A 20,000-nucleotide genomic window follows, 5' to 3' on the forward strand; every position below is an offset into this window, starting at 1 on the left:
AATAGAAGGAGAGAAGCAGCGGGATCGTTTCCATAGGCCTTCTACTGATGCAAGAGCCAACCAGACAGCAAAGGCAGTGAACGTTGTAATGAATTTTTTAACGGGACTGACTTGCCATGGGGTGTGTGTGTGTGTGTGTGTGTGTGTGTGTGTGTGTGTGTGTGTGTGTGTGTGTGTGTGTGTGTGTGTGTGTGAGGGGTGTGATGAGGTTGGTTGTTGGGGCGGTTGTCACAGAAATCAAATTCCACTTATAGTGCAATGCACGTCAAACCAGCTGTCATGTGGTCTGAACCCACGAACACGTTTGAATAGCTGAAAACAGGAATTCTGTATTTGATTTTAGTCTTTGCAGGTGTCATAGTTCACCGAATTGAATTACAGTGTTAAAACATTCGCTTTCGTTGTGATCCTAGTGGTTGTTGTATGTGGGCGTGGGTGGGGCAGCGGGGCAGGGCGGAGGAGAAGAGCAATCACACAGACGTCAGTGGGAACCAGGGAGGGGCCCGTCTCTGGGGGCGGGGCCAGCCCGGGAGCAATCAATTAAAAAGAAGACCACGGTCGTGGAGCTTGGTGGACCGGAGGAGCCATAGAGAAAGCAGTGGAGGAAATACTGATGAGATGAAAGAGAGAAGGAGAGGGAGAGAGAGAGAGAGAGAGAGAGAGAGAGAGAGAGAGAGAGAGAGAGAAATAGAGTGTGTGTGTGAGAAAGAGAGAGATTGGGGTCACTGGGGGTCAGCAGGGAGCCCATCAACTTCCCAAGGCTACAGAACGCAAAAACGAAACAATCCCGCAATCTCCACCTGCCACTCTTCGCTCGACAAGGAAAAAACGTTTTAGACCCGTGAACGATTTTATTATGTCAAAGTAATAAAAAAAAAAGAGGTCAACTAAGATACAGAGGTTACAGTTTAGTCTCAGTTTCGGCACAGACGCACATGGTTACACCACAGCGATACCAAGCAGGAAAACACTCCCTCCTGACTAAGCACTTTAGACTAAGCATTCTACTTTAGAATACCCTCCAGGACAATCAGGACAGCATCTGTTAACCCACACAAGCAGCCCTCATACAGCCAGGCCACGCTGCCAGACACGGGAAGGCTTCTCTGCCCCCACCGACCTGCAGCCAGCAGAGAACACCCCGCCTGCCCGGAGGTCAGGCCTTCCAGCTAGGTGAGCTCCGCCCTCCTCCACCCGTCCATTGCGGTGAACTGCTCCGCGCCTGATCCGCAGGGCGGTCCGGGAGGCTGGGAAGCACCAGGACTGCATTCCACCCTCGCTAACCAGTCCAGGCAGGCAGAGCAGACTGGAAAGGGGAAGATTCCATTGGGCTCGTACCTGTTTACATTTTTACGCTAAAGGCTACGTGTAAATGGAACACGCGAGTTCAGGACAGTTCATGAAGGCAGCGCTGTACAATACCGCGGCCATGAACCATCGAAGACGTAAACGTAAAGTTCGTAAAGTTTCTAAGCATTAGTAACTTTCCAGTTGGCACCTGCTTCTGACCTACCAGGCCTTCCTTGTACACAGTTCATTATAACGACACACTAAACCACATATATTTTACTGTTGCTCCATATTCAGGTTCAAATTCCTTCATTGTGTGTGTGTGTGTGTGTGTGTGTGTGTGTGTGTGTGTGTGTGTGTGTGTGTGTGTGTGTGTGTACATGCATGTGTGTGAAAAGGGCCAATCCAAAGCTCAGTGGCCTCAGGTCCAATCAATAAAGCTCTATGCCACCGCACTCAGACAGATGAAAGGGATTGTGGGGGATTACATGCGCTGCGTCCTGTTGGGATGTGGGTTACAGTGGTGCTATGAAGAGATATCAGTCAATTAGAGGGCTGGCAGCTCAGGTGCGGCACAGTCGCCGAGCAACAGAAGTGAGAGCAGCGGGCGGGGGAGGCTGTCAGAGTGGGCGGGCGGAGGACGGAGGCTCCGTGACACCTCTCACCTTCTTGAAGAGGCGGCCTGAGTCCTCGCTGATCTGGGCGAAGCGCGGGATGATGTTGTTGAGGTAGAGGTCGCTGAGGGTGGCATGATCCCGGCTCTCCCGCTTAACCTGGGCCAGGAGCAGGTTCCAGCAGCTCACCGGAGAAAGCACGGTCTGCTCCTTCCTGCAGGGAGGGAGGGAGGGAGAGGAAAAAAGATGTGAATCACTCAGAATTTCTCTACTGTGAAACATTCCTAGATTTTTACTGTTTTCACAGTATAATTGATGAGCACACTCCCAAATCTTGAAATTCTACCCCATTATAACAAATTACAAATTCAGAAGGGGATGATCAATTCTTTCTGCCAAATATGTGACTGCCTGAGAGACAAGTGAGTAACACATTCAACACCAACACACCCACCACACCTCTCACTGTATGTACGGATGATCTGTACCCTGTTAATATACTTACTGTTTGTCAGATACACCCTGGAGGGGAAAGGGTGGTGTGACAAAGAGGGTGGATTGGTCTCCTTATCATTTATTGCCACATTTTTAACTTTTATTCTAATCATCATTTTGTCATTTACAACTATTAGAACCATCATTATCATCATCGTCATGAAAAATCTAAGTACAACGTTATTTCTACCAAGTACGTTCAGCTCTATTGGCCTGGACAAAAATGTACCCCAAAGTGTCATGCCAATATAGTTACCTTGAATTGAACAGGTAAAACAGAAACAGAAAAAAATTGACAGATAAAGTGAAAGACAGAGGGAGACAGAGAGACCGAGTGAGCTGGTTAAGGGAAATAAATACTCAACCTCTGACCCCAGCGGAGTGTGTCCACATGCTATATGTACCTGTAGACTGACTGGTTTATGATGTACAGCTGTGAAGTAGCAATAATGCTAACCAGCTCTATTTCATGCTATTCACTGCTATTCCATTCCATGTTTTATTAATGGAAATTGTTTTACTTGATCAGTGATGCACATGCAGACTCCCCAAAAAACTTGCAAGTCCTCGTCACCACCAGAGAGCCGCGGACGGTGGCGTTCACGCTCGAGGGGGCGTAGCACGCGTCACAACAGCGGCGCCGACCAACCCGCAAACCGGAGCCCGACACTGACGGAGGTGTGTACACAAGATGGTAACGAGGTAGGGGTCGTCATGGAGATGTCACTGAGCTCCGCATGGTTCACTGCCCAGAGGCTGAGTAGCCTGCACATGTTCATGAGAAGGTGATGAGTTGAGTGGATGTGTGTGTGTGTGTGGGGGGGGGGGGAGGGGGGGGGGGGCACAGGGGTGGAGGTTTGGGTAGAGGGATGGAGAACTGTGCTGTGTTTCTTAATGGCACAAGTGCAGACGTGGATCACTTGTCCGTCACATGCTAGGAAACACAATTACATGGATGATGGGCCCCGATGCTACGCCCCTCTGGAATAGGAGCAGGAAGGTGCCCAACAAACGCTCCATTCTCAGTGCAGTAACTTCAGGTCTACACTCAACCACACACCTGCACTAACACCAACACCCCAAACCTACATCCTCACTCACTTCAACACATCCGGGACTTTCCTTCCTGGACATTTGTCCGGCATCTTCTTTTTTTTGTTTTTCCCCTTTCCAGACCGGCAAGACTGTTTTGTTTTCTTCGTAATTTGTAAAGATTGTTAACACATGCAACGGAAGACATGAAAGGTCAAAGATCATGCCTTAGAGAGTCTGCGTTAGAACAGAAAACAGAACAGCAGAGGAAAACCTCCCACTCTTAAGCGAAACCCAGACGACAGCCCACGTGTGCCGGAGGCGTGTGTCCATGTTCACCATGTAGCTGGATCCTGCTCTGTTTGCATGCTCTCTCTGTTAATATGTTACAGGCGGCTTGTTTACAAAAGCCCGAGCTCACGCACGACCTTGGTTCCTGCTGTTGACCCTGGCACGCAGCATCTGTGAGCGCTCATGCCGTTCCGACCCGGTTCATCATTCCACTCCAAACGGGATGTTACTGGTTTCCTGTTTCCAGTGCGAGCGTGAAACTGTTTTGTCCACAGCATATTGGACATTTGTGATATTCTTATTTACATCATTATGGCTCAGCTTAAATGTTGCACATCCTCCATGTCTCTCCTACGCCTAGAAGGACACATGGCACAATCAGAAGAAGAAACAAAGAACCTTGTAATTCTTATGGGTTCAAACAGCCAAAGCCTTGACCATGCAGCATCCAGCATTTAAGCCTGAGGCACTGCTGATAACTGGCCCGCAACGACAGACTCAGACATCAACAAAGGCCCTTTACATCCACCCTTACTGCTCTGGATTATTAAGAGGCAGAATATTTTTTGTGTCAACAAGGACATTATCATCGTGCAAAAAACTGCATACTTGGTAGCTAGAATAAAGGCTGATCTTTCAGCTTCCAAATCTCAACAAGTGGGAAACGTTCAGAGAACACACCTGCTCTTGCAAATACATACACACACTCTTACACACACACACACACACACACACACACACACACACACACACACACACACACACACACACGCACACACATGCACACACATGCACACACATGCACACACACGCACTTCCTATTTATTGTGTATAGTGATGAGAAATGTCTGCTGTGGTAATGGCATCACATGATTGGCTGAAGGCACGAGGCCACTCCCTTCCTCCTGAGACTTGCGGAACGAAGAACTTGTGTTTTTGGTACAAGCTGTTCAGGTGTTCGTCCTGCTCAGGATCCCCCACCACCTGCCTCTGCATCCACTGCACAGCAGGCAATTCACAGCCTAATGAGAATCACCGGGGGGAGAGGGAGGGGCTCAGAGGCAGCTGGGAGTCCCAGCAGCCAATCAGAACCGGTCTCGAGTAAGGCCGATGTTAAAAGTCACTCCTTAGACTTGTGAAGCATCTCTGGGACATGAATGTAGTGAATGTAGCAAGTACCTCATCTCATGCAGCTTTCAAATGTGCACACACACACACACACACACACACACACACACAGAGCAGAGTACGGCCTCGCCCCTGCCCCCACTGACACTGCAGAGTGTGCGGAAGTGCTTTTGCACAATAAGGGTTCAGTATGGGGTGGGTCTTATCGTGGGCGTCATGGTGAGCCAGGCGCTGGGAGGGGCTTCAGAGGTCACAGTGTTCCGCATGCTGCCCTGATATGGCTTACAGAGGTCACAGTATGTACTGTCCTGATACGCTCCACTGCTACAGTATGGGAAGCAGACTAAGATAAAGAGAGAAGAGGGAGAGTGTAGGCTCCAATAACACAATGCTAACACTTGAATTCTGTCTTTCAAAATATTCTCACCATTTATAAATAGTGTTGTGTTTGTATTTAGTCAGTAGTGTAAGCCATACTGAATGTCAATCATGTGTTGAATTTTGTTTGTGTACCTAAATGAACAAATAAAAATCTCTAAAATGCTTGAAAGCATTTTTAAAATCTCAAATATGCAAGACACAATGGTGTGTAATATACAGTCTCTCCTGAGAGAGCAGTGTGATTGTGATGTTGAGGGTCCAGGTTGAGGCGGGCCAGAAGCATGCATAGAAAATTAGCTCTGGGTCATTCGGGAAAGGCCACGGCGCGCTAATGTCACATGAGTGGCCTCGGCCACCCAATCAGCTGCCGGGTTGTCGGAGACAGGGCAAGCCTTTCACCAACGGGCACGCAGCAGGGCGGGGCTTGGTTACATGCTGGAGTGTAGCGGGGGCCAGGGCCGGACGGAGAAAAAGAGCGGAGCAATCCTAGTGGACCGAGGGCTGCTCCATAGGGAACTCCACCCGCACAGGCGGAGACAATGAATGAGGATGAGTTACATGGGCGGCAAGGCTGGGTACACGTCAGAGACGTGAGCAGAGCAGGCCCCTGCTGAAGAATCCTACAAAGGGAAGCCATTTTGGTGTCTGTCTGCTTGTTAGGGAGCCTTTGCAGCAACATGGCATACTACACGTATTTCTGAACGTACTTTACAGTATAGACTATTTCTACTAGATTAAAGGTATCGTAGAGCGCATGTCAGAGTGCATGTATGGGTGAGGAATGCCAACATAAATTTGAAAAGCTTGAAGGACTGTTAAGGCATTCCTTAAGATTCTGTGAGTACTAGTTAAGTTTTTTTTTGTAATGTACATGAAACGTGGGGCAGTGAATTTCATGGTAAGCTGAGAGCCAAACCCTGACCCAGGGTCAAGCATGGTGACAGAAAGACATCCTGTGAACCTCAGCCTGCTGGACTCTCACTCAGACGCAAACGCAGACATGCCAGTCTGGGTTTTTGTGGGGGGTCTTTCTTGCCGACCAGACTTTGAGACGGGACACGGCGAAAACCCATCTAGGCGTGTTGTACGCGTGGGGACGGCTGGCCGACGCAAGCCAGGCCGAGCTCATTGGCTCACGGTGGTGAATGTGGGAGCAGTTGTGGGGAAGCACTCCAGTGGGCTGTCGAGCAGAGCGCAGGGACGCGGTGACGCATCACACTTTCAGAACCTCCTTGGGTTCTCCAGGTTCACGGCCGGCCATCTGGTTTGGTGAACGGAGAGTGTGACACGCCATCAGCAGTACTCTTCCCACACACCGTTGTGGTGAGACGTAGCGTGGCAGCTGTAAACGTGTCCCCTCTCTGCCTACCTTCCTCCTCCTTCGCTCTCCGCCCGCCCCCGGAGCCGTGCACGCCCCCCTCGCACGCGCACGTGAGCCTGGCAGACGGCCATATCGTAAACTTCAGTTGACGGATCAGTTCGAGACCTTTTGTTCCCAAATTCGAGCGTGTGGTAACATGACAAACGGGGCCGTTGGCGCCCGAGAGTTCTCCGCGGCGGGAACGTCCTCCATGGCGCCGGTGCGGTCGCTCGGGCGTGAGTCTCTAACCAGGCTGACCAGCAGACGTGGCTCGGTAGCCTTCTTGTGGCAGACTGAAGCCGGTTCTGCTGCAGGCTGGTTAGTGCGGGGCAGCTGGCGGATAACTGGCATGCCACGGCTCCCTGTGGAATCACCCCACATCACGCTGGACCTGGGGCCCCTCGGGCAAGGCTGCGCTCCCCCCTCCCCAGACTGCCGGCCCCTCGCTCCAGCCTGCAGGAGCAGGGCCAGGGAACGCTTCGCATTCCTCCGCAGCGCTGCGGTCCTAGCAGATGTGGAGCTCGCCGGCCATGCCGGCAGATGTTGGGGCTGGATTCCTGAGGCTCCACATTCATCTGGGGGGGTGGGGTGGGGGGAGGGGGTCAGAACAGAATACCCTTTAGTGTTGATCAGGGAGATCAGGGTCCCCCACGCAGAGAGGGGGATGGGAGGGGGGGGGGGGGGGAGAATATCCAGGACTCTCAGAGAAACAAAAGCAAAAGGAAAGGGGGAGGGCGTAGGATGGCTTGGGGGTTCAGGAAGAGAAGGGCCATATTGGGGAAGCAGTGTGCCATGTAACTGCTAAGCAGTTTCAGTCCTGATCTCTACAATCTTCTCTGTTTTACAAAGATGAAAGTATTGATGGATATACCAGAGCAGATGTCCATATGCCAAGCTCCTCCATCATTCTTAGCCTGAACAACTCTAAGATTAAAGCAGAGAAGGTCCACAGCAGCATCTTTGACGAGAGGGACTCTTATCCACATGTTAGGGGTCTGACAAACGTAAAATATTGATTATCGACTACTTCCAGTGGCTTAGGGAGTGCCTTGCGTGTCAGACTAGTGGGTGCCGTGGGGGAGGGGTGGGGGCCCTGAGATGAAACGGGGAAAACTCTGAGAAACAGGAGAGGAGCCAGTCAGGGCGCACCGTGGTGTTAAAGTGGAGGAGGGCAAGAAAGAAGGAACCAAAAAGACATGAGACTTGAGAAAGGAGAACAGAAAGTCTGCTTAACTTGATATTTCCTGCTGCCAGAACTGTGCTTTAGGCGAAACCGTCAGGAGCGTGGAATGCCCCCTTACCGAAGAGCGAAGTGTGAGGTAAAGACGAAACGAAACAGAAATAAAATCCTGTCAAACCTATTTAGAAAGTAAGCAGAGAGGGGTGGGTGTGGAGATTCGAATTAGGAATGTGAGTGGGAAAAAGGGGGGCTTCACAACATTGCAGCTCACATCCTTTTTCTTCTGCCAAAAAGAGGAAGTTTCAGCAGGGTGGAAAACATAATAATGTGGTGTAAAGGTAGGGCCAAGCTCACATTCCGGAATGCATGTGATTTCCTGCCCTCAGATCACAGATTTGTGGGAAATGTAGGCCTGAGCTGGTGGATATTATAGTGGCGTTAACCTGCTTTAGCGTGCCAGCCAGGCAGTTGGCTTGGGTGGACGACACCCTCACTTTGGCGGCACCTACTCCCACAACAGCGGCACCGATTACAGGCTTCGACGGCCGAGGCCTCATTAGCCAGGCCTCCAGAACGGATGATCGTCATCTGAAGTGAATGGACTGTGCATGGCGAATAGGAATTGCATGAAGAAATGTCCAAATGTGTCAAAGACCAGGACATGGCCTTGAATACCTCCAAGCTAGCCAACTTGCTAGATTTAGACTTTTATTCTGTAATTTAATTTGTGACATTTTCTTGTTATACCAGTATTTTGAAATTTTATTTTCCATTCTGTTGTAATCCATTTTTCCTTGTTTTCTTGACCATGTAAACCATTTCAGAATGTAAAAAGCACTAAAATAAAATGCATTACTATTATTTGTTACACCAGAAGTCTAAGGAACAGGTATGAACAGGAGAGCCGAGATTCTTAAAATATCCAGGTGGGCAAACTAGCCTCCGGGTTGCTGCATAAAATGAATACATTAAGACTTCCATATTTGACCTAAAAAAATGACGATTTCAGGCACCAAGCCAGCCATTAATATTTCATGAGCATTGAGATTACTCCAGGACCCAGTGAAAATGGCACGTGGAAAGGGCCATGAATATTTGTTTACGGCGCGAGGTTTCCGGAGCTGCTGGCCAAAGTATGATTTTCAGAGCACATAACTGCCACCTGCCTCCCTTGGCAGTACAGCCTCACGAGAGATGGAGGAACCTGTTTGAAGTCAACTATCAAAACAAGATTAAGGCCACTTGCGCCCTCTCAGTACAAAACCGAAGCCTGTTTTGTCAACAGTCTGCGGCTACGTGAATTACGTCCCTAACAGGTACAACAGGTGGGTATCAACAGCAAAACCGGATGACAATTTGAAACAAAGAAACCTGAATAAACATTCATGAATATTTTGCTTCATGGATATATGCTATAAAAGCCTTCAGAGGCACGGAAGTGCTGGATCGGAAGCAAGACTTCTGGACACCAAGTTTGATTCAGTTCTGCCACCAGACCAAGCTCTGAGGTAAAAGTTGTGTGCAGTCATGATACAACGCAATACCGTAATGGTGAAAAGCAGTCACACTTGAGCGGTTCTCTGAAGGGCTCCTGCATGCTCTTACTTGAACTGATGGTCTTTGGTGCTACGCGTTTTGGCCAGGAACCTCTCAGCGAGCTTCTCCAGGTTGCGCGAGTAGTCCATCTCGATCTCGGCCTTCTTGCGGAAGAAGTCCTGCAGGTCCTGGAGAAGCTGCACACGCAGCTCACACTGCTGGTCCAGACACTTCAGCTGCTCCGCCAGCTGGGCACGGATCTCTGTCATGGGCAGAGAGAGAGAGAGAGAGAGAGAGAGAGATAGAGAGAGAGAGAGAGAGAGAGAGAGAGAGAGGGGTGGGTCAGCATTAGTATATCAACATGGACCACGAACATGACGAATGGTTCCTCATCATCATCATCATCATCATCATCGTGATGTGAGGCCAAACATTCGCTGCGTTGTTCACTCCAGTCATCTGGGATCCTGGCTGCCGTCTGGCTGCACGTAGGTCAGCTGCAAAACGCCCAGCTGAACACCAGAGCAGCCCTCCTGCCCACCACAGGCTCAGTTTGTTTGATTAACACCTACTACCTCCAACTGGGTTAGGATGCGATGGAGAAACTGCAGAACTCTACGCTGCAAACTTCTCACCACAGTTAACGGCCCAAACAGGCAGAACTACACTGGAAAGTAACACATTTTTAGTAAAGAACAGAGCTCATATTCTTTCTGGTGTCTTGTATTCTTTCATGTTCTGGCCTGACAGATACCAGATACCCGCGATGTGTTGTCATGATAACAGTAGGCTACGCCGACCTTCACACCTCTGAAGAGCCCTGGGCATCCAGACACACAAGTTGCGACAACATGTACTTCATCTTTTCATCCACATTTCAACACCTGATATATGGCCCGCTCTGCAATTCCGTGGAAACTTTCTCAACAACAAAAATAAGAGCAGTAAATGATACCATTTTCAGTACAACTACAATGCAAATGGCAAACCTTTTCAAAGCAAGCATGTGTCAGACCTATAGGAAAAACCGCCACCCGTCATACTTGCAGATGTATAACACCATTGTTTCTTTGTTGCCCAGCTATGTTAGCTGTAATTTTTAAATGTTTGCACAGGAACAAAGTGGTTCTTCATATGAACCGCCTGTGACAGCGTCCAGCATGTTGGCTTCACATTGTCTGTATGGTATTTAGTACATTATAATTTAGTACACAGATAACTCAATATGTAGAACAACAGAGTATACTGCAGACCAAGAACAATTCTACTGGTCCTGTACTGGTATTCTATAGGCACTATACAACTATTATAGTAGTATTAATTCTGCACCCAGAATAATGGACTAGGCCTGTCCCTCAAAGCTGGGGATTTAGCCTTGTTTCACTCCCACATTTGTCTCTCTCTCTCACACACACACACACACACACACACACACACACACACACACACACACACCCAAATTAATTAACTATATGCAGTCAATTGAAACACTGACTTATGATGGTTTGTAAAGGCTCTGGGGAGCTTTAGTTTGGTGGACAGCATGACTTGCCATACACAGTAACGGATCCATTACATCTGCAGTAATCAGACTCCTCCATAACACAGTGGAGACAGCGTAAATGGTGTATAAATCATAGACTCTACACACTCATAGCAATTACGGGAATTCACAGAGGGAAATGTGAAGCTACTGGCCCCAAATATAAAATCTGCAATTGCAGAACACCTTTACATGTAAATGCAGCAGCTGAAAGATTCGCACTAATGCATCTCACAGCAAAAACACCACGTGTACATTAAATGAAGGGTTAAATTATCCTGCAGAACTCCAGCTAGCCCAAACTCCCAGACCAGCTCCAAGTAACGCGTCAGCATGGCGCCAGCACACTCTACCTTTGCATTTTGTGCTGCAGAGAAACCGGATAACTTTGGCTTCCATGATCCTGCCACTGTCCCGGTGAAGAGCCCAGAACCCAGAGCCCAGATGCCCCTGGACGTCCCAGAGACCACGGCCTGGAGTCCTGGTCCTGACTGCTCTGCTGTGTTTTCAGCTGAGAGAGCAGTTCCAATATGACACGATAGAGAAGTGGGACTTTCAACATCCGTCTGTCAGTCTGTCCTTCTGTTTGTCTGTGTCTGTCTTGCTCTCTAACTGTTCTCCAATAGTCTCTCTCTCTCTCTCTCTCTCTCTCTCTCTCTATCATGATGCTTTTTTAAAGGGATTTTTTTTTTTTTTTAAAGGGCCAGTCCGCTCAAAGAACGCAAGGCGGCATATTCACAGTCCCGCTGTCATAACGACTGCGCGGGGCTCCTGAAGTCAGCGTCTCGTCCACGTGTCGCTACCACAGTCATCTATCGTGTGGCAAGTGCACTGTAATTTACCGGGATGGGAAATGAGTTGGTGTCTCCATCTCAATGCGAGGCCTTTCGGAAGCACCCTGCAATTTGCCAGAAATGACAGAGCAGCTCAGTGCTTGCTATCTACCTCAGGTGTGAGGGTGTGGGGTGTGTCTGCGTCACAGCTGCCGTAACTCTCAGCACAGGTCACGTGACCCCTATGGGTACTGGTGTGTGAAAGGTGCAGGCTTGGTATGGGCTGGGTGACGGAGGGTGAGGTCTCATTTCCTGAAACTCAAATTCCCCAGTGAGGCAAAGATCATCGTCGTAACCCATATCAAGTATCTCAAGGGAAGAGAGCCGCTTTAGGGCCAGAGCTTCCTCTTAATATAAAGGTCTGTTACAACTTTATGACAAATGTGATGTGTGTGCGTGTGAATATGGTTCTTATGAAATAACCTCTCATACTGAGCAGTGTTTGCTAATGCATCAGGGTTTTGTGGCGTGGACATGGGGGAGATCGGGGACCACTCCCAGTAGACCAAGCCTGCAGCAGGCTGGGGTTGTGGTATAATTACAGTAGACTCGGGCCACAATCACAGAGTGACTCAGATTTTCCACAGGTATCAGGGTGTTCCAGAACGCTCCAGAGACTGCGGCCACATTCTTCTCAGGCCCACTGGAAGTCCCTTCAGTGCTTTCAGACATGTGCTTGGGGAAACAGACAGTTGCAACATCTTTGAAAAGCTAAAAATATTGCACACTGCAGTCTTGTCTTTTGGTCAGCCATGCAGGAGCTTGTGACCAGAACTTCCTGCACCAGCACAGAACCTGTACGTGATGCGTTTGGGAAACAAGTCTTTCAGGAAAGTAACTATAAAAAAAATAAATAAACAGGAACAATTTTTCAAAAGCACAACTGTTTCTAATTTATTATCCTACACATCACCACAGTGTAATGAGCAGGAACACAACACGATGACCACAAAGCTACACACCAAGTTCCTTAAACACTTCTCTGCTCTTATTCAGCTTTTCCAAGAAAAACAGCAACAACGGAGTAAAACCAGACCAGAGGCCATAACACGAACAGCGAGCCTCTCTTTAGCCCAAGTCTCCTCCAGTGGTATGGCAAGCATGACAAAAGACACTGAACCCGCATTAGGGATTATTCTGTCAGAGCAGTGACCAATGGCCCCTTGAGTGCACACTTGCTGCCGAATCGTGCCCTATTCCCTTGAGTGTGCATTTGCGGATCAAGTGCCCTCATTAGTGTACAGCTGCAGGAGCGGTGCAGGGACACAGAGTGTTGGCTGGGGGGGGGGCTGACACCGGCCAGGTCTGGGTGCTCCCAAGGCCCTGGAACACAGCACGCCCCTCACTTACACCTGCGGCCACCTTGAGTGCTGTCATAAGCAGCCGCCTGCTGTGCCTTTCGCCCCAGCGGGGTATTACACACTCATCCATTATTGATCACAGAGCTTCTGGTACAAGGGAAGTGCGAGAAGGAACAGAGAAGGACTGGAGGAGCAGTGGAAAGATCACACTAGGTCACAGTGGAGAAGATGGAGGTATCGTACACATCTCTCTACGTGATGAACTCTCAACAGTTCTGGTGTAACATGGCCGGGTGGCGCTGCACAGAGCCAAGGCTTCCCTTGGCTTTCTCCCCTTCTCAGGCCAGCTGTCACTCTGCCGGTTTCCGTGACAGCATGTCCCGCCCCCTAACCATAACCATCTCGTTATGGTTTGCAAGCACGGGCTCCGGACTCAGGAAACTAGAGGCTCAGTAACACGCAGGAGATGGTAATGGCCCACAGAGAGAGACAGATCTGAAATGCTTCTCCGCAACACCAACCCCGAGCCCGTTTCTGGAACCATGTGGTGATATGGCGACCAGGACGGGTGGGATTAGAACTTGCATCAGGCTTCTGACACCCGTGAAGGGTCTCAGCAAGCAGCCAAGAGACAAGGCATGTGAAACGCAAAACGCACACACACACGCACGCACACACACACACTAGAGACCAGAGAGTGCTGGTGACCTCTCAGACAGCCAGACTGCCTGCACTAACATCAGAGACACCAGACACACCACAACCACTGCAGACTGTGAGGTCCAATGATGGCAGGTCCTCAAATGTTCACACGCTACCGCCGGAAAGACGCGATTCTGTTTTTGTTCTGCCACGGCCGCTAAAAGGTCACATGTTTATTCATAGTTCTTTTTTGAAAATAAACACAAAACAAACACTTAATATTTAGATCAAAATAAACACAACTATAGTTAGCAGAGACAGAAGTGATCTGTGGTAGTGAGAACGCTGGGCAGATCTTCCCCTTAACATGGGAACAGATACAGCAGCCTTGACAATGCCAAGAGAGATGAGCAGCAGTTCCAGGCGAAGGCGCCGGGCGTTTCACATCCACCGTGTTGTTGCTTCTGGCCATAACCGGCGAACCTACGTGGTGCCAAAGCCTGTGACAGCAGGTACGTGCTCTTCAGGAGGGCTTTGTTCTGCCTTTACTCTGTGGTCCATCCCTTCAGTCACAGCTGCGTTGTGCGATACCGAGAACAAAATAAATAATCTGTGTGTCCGGGACTGTGTGTGTGTTTGCGTGTGTGTAGTGGGATAACTCTCCGCATTGTGGAGCTCTGAGCAATCCTTTTGTGTCTCCAAGTTTCATGGCCTATAATACAAAGGCCGCAGCAATAATGAAAGGAGGCAGTGTGTGATCGTTTTCCCCGAGGGTGGGGAGGGGGTGCTCACGTCATGAGAGCAGTGCGGAGGAAACACTCCATTCATCTCGGCAAACAGGAAGTAGCGGACGGTCTGGGAGGAAGTGAGGCCGGAGACACGGGGAGGGAGAGACCAGGCAAGCAGGAGTGACTCCTGGCAGCAGCAGGAGTTTGATATTGACCATCCCCATTGTGGGAGATAAGGGGAGGAAACCTGTGGTGTGAGTAAGATCTTCCATCATCTCAACATCATCCCCTCCCCCACCCACCCAGAGTTCCATATACCATCATGCATTCTCGCTGTGGCGTATTCCCGATGACTTCAATTATGTGAATAAAGGAAACCTAACTGTGGATCAGCATTTAATAGAGAAGGACAAATGTGGGTTGCACTTTGAGTGGAAGGGGCCCAGGCCCCGTGGGGACAGATACGATGGCCCTCCTGCTCTGCCTCCAGCACGCTGGGTGCACGTTGCCTCAGGGTCCTACTGCTAGTCCACCCACTCTTTAATAAGATTTTTCAACAGGGTGGAATCTATTAGTTCCAGACGTGCCGAACCTAATCCTCCAGCACTCTACGATCGGAGGGAGTCAGAGTGAGAGAGATATAGTTACAGCAGACACACACACACACACACACACACACACACACACACACACACACACAAACTATCAAACATTTGATGGCATTTGTTCTAGGCCCATACTCAATACGCTTAAGAAAACAAAAGATTTGGAAATAAATCCATTCAGGGCGGTTCTAGTCTTTGGAAATCAGGTAGGTTGACAAACGAGGAAGAGTTACGATGCAAAATTAAAACCAAGTTCAACAAGAGTAACGGTTCTGAAAACCTGTTCTACATTTCTGGCTACACGACTCAATTACCATCTCTGCCTTCAGACTGGTGATTAACGAAGGCTCATTTACAGCTTTCTGTTGTCTTATGGCGTGTTGCAGGCCTGGTGTGGGCCTGGCGCTGGGCCTGGTGTGGGCCTGGCGCTGGGCCTGGTGTGGGCCTGGTGTGGGCCTGGCGCTGGGCTGAGCGAGCAGGGGAATGTGTGCAGACACACCGCCTCTCTCAGGGCCCGGGAGTGTCAGAATGGAGCTGTGGAAAGGGCTGGAGTCATTACAAAGCAGCTGTCAGTGCAAAAGAAAGAGGAACAAAAGAACAGGAAGCTTGTTTCTTTCTGTGTGTGTGTGTGTGTGTGTGTGTGTGTGTGTGTGTGTGTGTGTGTGTGTGTGTGAGAGAGAGAGAGAGTTTACATGCCCGAGCTCGTGGCCTGAAGCCTGAAAATAAACCAAGCTGACAGAATATTATCAAAGCAATTACCCTCCCCGATTTTCATAATTAAGATGGTTACTGTGGAAACCGTCACTCTTCCACTGAACCCAAGACAGCAACACTGGAGTTAATAACAGGAAATCTCAACCAATAGCATGGCTTGCTTGATTAATCATTAACATATTAAAAGGGGTACTTGTGAAGCCTTGGCAACCCACATTTCCCTACCCACTCACCCCAGCCACAGGAGATCAGTATTGTCCGACACAGCAGATATTTGTACATACATGTACACATGCACACACACATCATGTTACAGCTGGAAACAGAAAGGAAACAAGAGCATATCATAATAAAAAATACAGACGAGGGAAGGATTTACGTTGCGGCAGAAACCTGAGGCACGCTGCATTCTAAATCACTTGTAAACGAATGAAATTAGAAAAGTTATTGCAAAAGAAGCAATAGTTACGTTTATCCATGTCTAACCTACTGTGCCCTGCCCTTGTTTTTAGACTCAAACATTTTAGAGCAAAAAAAATCAGCTAACAACATCCTCACTATCCATTGCCCAAAACAATTACTTAGCAACTCCAACATACAAAACACCCAGTACTTTGCTGGCACGGGGACGCTGCTTTTAGGAAATAGCAGGCATCCATTTTATTAGATTTCTCAGACACAGAAGGACTAGCGAATGGAACTGGATCACACCCAGATCTGGTTCCTCCACCGGTAGTGTGGAGCAGCAGGTGGGGGTCACGGGCAGCCGAGAGACTGCGGAGATGAGCCATGATCCCCGGATCAGAAAACCCTCGCCATCGCCATCACACGATGACGGACCAGCAACGGAAGCCACAATCCACGCCCACCCGGCCGAGAGCCAGAGCTCAGCCTCCGCAGTGCGAGAGCAGCTGAGACTCAAAGGGAACATCTGGAGGTGACATTGCAGTGCCAGGACCCCCCACCGCATCCTCCTCAGGAGAGCAACGTCCCAAACGGGGCCAGGGCAAGGGTACTCGGCACGGGGGTGGAATTCTTCCAGAAAGGCTCGGGGATGGAGCACAGCTCTGGAACTCTGGTGATCAGGAACTCGAGAAAGGACGAGTTAACCCCCCACTGGACGATCGGCCCAAGGCCTTCCCCATATCTACAACACGGTCTACAAGGTCAGGTTATACTTATATACTCTGGGACGGCGAGGAGGGGAGGAGCAGAGTGAGGAAACAAGGAAGAGATGGAGATAGGGATTCACATCTTCCAGCCCGCCCTAGTTTACTGAGGACTATAGCCAACATGCTTTGAGTGAAGGGAAATTCTTGAACAGTAGGGGAGGCAGACGGCGGGGGCGTGCTACAAGCTGATCTGGAGTCAGCCCTGCCGAGCCGCTGAAGGCTGTTTATTTATTCACCTCAGTCGTCAGCCAACGGCCTTGTTTTAATGACCCCGCTCCTCCACGGTACACTGGCCTCTACAACACCGTGCTGCATGGTGGCCGGATCACGCCAATTAGCGTTTGGCGCACGTTTGGGCCGAACCTTTCATCGCCGCATTAGCGGACGGGGCTGCTGAAGACGACCCATCGGGCCACGTCATTTGTTGTCTGCAGTGCCCGTCTGCTGGTCCGGACGGAGACGCAGCCGTGTGGCTGTGGACAGGCTGCATGATGTCCATTCTCAAAACCCGAAAACACATTTTTGTTTTGCAGCGCCAACGCTGGTGCCTCTCTCTCGTTCCTGAGAGGCGACACGCTCCTCGTTCATGAGCGTGGGGCGTTTTGTTCAAGTCATCACCGACTGTGTACACCACTGGGGTGACTCTTGATTGCAGGCCTTCATCGTCCCCAACTGACAGATGACCAGACTGTAACTGTGTGCTTAAGTCTGCTTGGAGTTCTCATTAAATTTGAGACGTCTTCTGTGAAGGAAGTTCTGGAGCCAATTAGTGGATTACAAGGTTAAGAGACAAGTGCAATGACGGCATGTGTGTATGTGTGGCATTATTTCACAGTCACATGTGCACCGGTTTTCAGAGCAGATGACAACTACAGCTCCTCATCTCAAATTCATCAGAATCTTGCACTGACAACCGTCTTTATCTGGGTCAAATGAAGCCCCAAAATATTCTCAGGCTGTTTTTAACCACTGTAAAGAAACAAAAAAGAAATTCATACATCATTCATGCATTAAAGGGCCAGTAGTCACCTGTGCCGAGATGAACGGTTCGTTTGCGAACTAAAGCCGATCTTCCACTGAGCTCAGTAGAGAATCCACAAGGAATAAAGACGACCATGAATCATTTCATTCAAATGAGACACAACAGGACAAACCAGAACACGTCAGTTTGTGGCCTTTCTGCTGTGTTGTGAGTCATCTGAGGGGGGAGCTTATTCTCAAACACTTGGTTGTGGTTCTCGTGCCCATGGTAAACTCAGTGGCAGTCAATGACCCAATAACAGCCTGATTGTCCTTCTGAGTGTGGGGGAAATAAAACACACAATCACACACACACACACACACACACACACACACACACACACACACACACACACACACACACACACACACACACACACACACACACACACACACACACACACACACACACACACACACACACCTGACCTTTTGGTGGGTTTTACCAAGCTTGCCTTGACTCATTAGACTGAAACAAACAGAAGAGGACTGTATATGCCCAAGAGGCTGCATACAGAAAAGTTACCAGAAAAGGCCAACAGGCCCCTCCCACTCTCCACTCCAGCGTGGGGCCGACGCTGTCTTCTCCTTCCTTGATCAGGAGCTTTTAGGACCAGGGCTGAGCTCAAGCAGCACACACACACTTTATCAGCCCTGTTCAGAGGGCTGGTGGGATGGTGCTGAGCATGCGGAGCCAAGATGAAGAGGGCTGGACAGGCAGAACCAAGTGGGCGGAGCCAAGCTCAGAGGGCTGGCCAGGCAGAATAGAGTGGGTGGAGCCAAGCTCTGTGGCTAGGCAGGCAGAACCGAGCTCAGGGGGACTAGTGGGCGGGGCCGAGCTACTGATCTGCCACCCTGGGTCACAGACAGATGACGCACACACACACGCACATGCACACACACACACACACACACACACACACACACACACACACACACACACACACACACACACACACACACACACAACACACAAACACACAAACACACACTTGCAGAGCATATCAGAGACTCTACAGCTACAGTAAAGAGAGTAAATCTTTTCCCTCATGACTTTTCAATAATTTTTCACCTGGGAAAACTGACGTTATGTAACTCTGGATAAACTGGATATTGCTGCTTTAAAGACGTACATGTGCGTGCCAAGGTGTGGTGGACAGTAAAAATGTGCAAATATTCAACATATTCCTAGATCAGTTGACAACTCCACACAACAAGGAGGTCCCTCTCACACCGCCTACACACCCCAGCCCCTCCCCCACAGCACTGCTGACATAACCTTCTGCCGTGTGGATCACCTGGGCCACCTCCGTCCTGCCTCGGCCATGCCCGGAGCGGACCGTGCCATCTGGACCGCAGTCTGCTCCCCCTGTCCGTCTCCCCGGAGGAGCGTACCACTCAGTGCCTTCCACGCACCACTAAGCCAGGCCTGCCATCTGCCTTCAGTCCTGCTGGGGCCTGGACGCACAGGCCCCTGCCCCCGAGCTCCCTCTGCCCAGCGCCCGCCAGGCGGGTGAGCTGGCGGCCGCTCGGATGGGGAAGTGGAGAGAGGCGTAGGCGCTGGGGCGGGGGTGTGGAGTCACGGAGCGCTCCACGCTGGTACCGGAGCCTGCCACGGTATCCACGCACGGACGACACACGCCCTGCAGACACCCTGCACCTGCCCTGCACATACCCAGCAAACACCCCACACAAGCCCAACAAACGCCCTGCAATCACCCTGTACTCACCCTGCACATGCCCAGCAAACGCCCTGCGCACACATATCAGAAATGTAGCGGAAATTGAACTTGAAAATGAGTGTAGGTCGCAAGAACCTATATTACATAATCCGTAGCGTAATGGATTATGACTCAGGTCTAGGGAGGAAGAGCCTTTTCTGCTGTTATGAGTTGGAGTGTGTGAGTGTATAGGATTGACGAATAGATCCGTAATTAGGGCACTAAGCGTAGTGAGTAAGCGTAGTAACTGAGCACAGATGTTTAGTGTTATTCAGCAGTACGACAGCTCACAAGGACAAAACAATGAGTCTCAGACTTATCTGCCTTTGCATCAGCAGCTGTATAATTTCACATGGAGTCTTCAACATCAGAGGAGAGCTGGAAGGGAGGGGTGGGGCATGGGGACTCATCCCA

The 20,000-nt window shown here is 49.8% G+C and overlaps 1 protein-coding gene across 4 annotated transcripts in view; it reads right to left on the bottom strand.

Annotated features, from left to right (window-relative positions):
* Positions 1 to 20,000, bottom strand: part of srgap2 (SLIT-ROBO Rho GTPase activating protein 2) — a 77,280-nt gene that overhangs the window by 27,332 nt on the left and 29,948 nt on the right. For 3 of the 4 annotated variants that reach the window (XM_076989256.1, XM_076989254.1, XM_076989255.1), the window contains exons 3-4: positions 9,377 to 9,569; positions 1,956 to 2,118 (exon numbers count right to left, since the gene is read on the bottom strand). In XM_076989256.1, coding sequence (XP_076845371.1) covers positions 1,956 to 2,118; positions 9,377 to 9,569 — 356 coding nt within the window. Of the gene's footprint in view, positions 1 to 1,955; positions 2,119 to 9,376; positions 9,570 to 11,203; positions 11,476 to 20,000 lie in introns of those variants that run through there. The other variant, XM_076989257.1, reaches the window with a different exon arrangement.

This window comes from Brachyhypopomus gauderio, unplaced genomic scaffold (assembly GCF_052324685.1).
Source record: "Brachyhypopomus gauderio isolate BG-103 unplaced genomic scaffold, BGAUD_0.2 sc66, whole genome shotgun sequence".
NCBI classification, from domain to species: domain Eukaryota; kingdom Metazoa; phylum Chordata; class Actinopteri; order Gymnotiformes; family Hypopomidae; genus Brachyhypopomus; species Brachyhypopomus gauderio.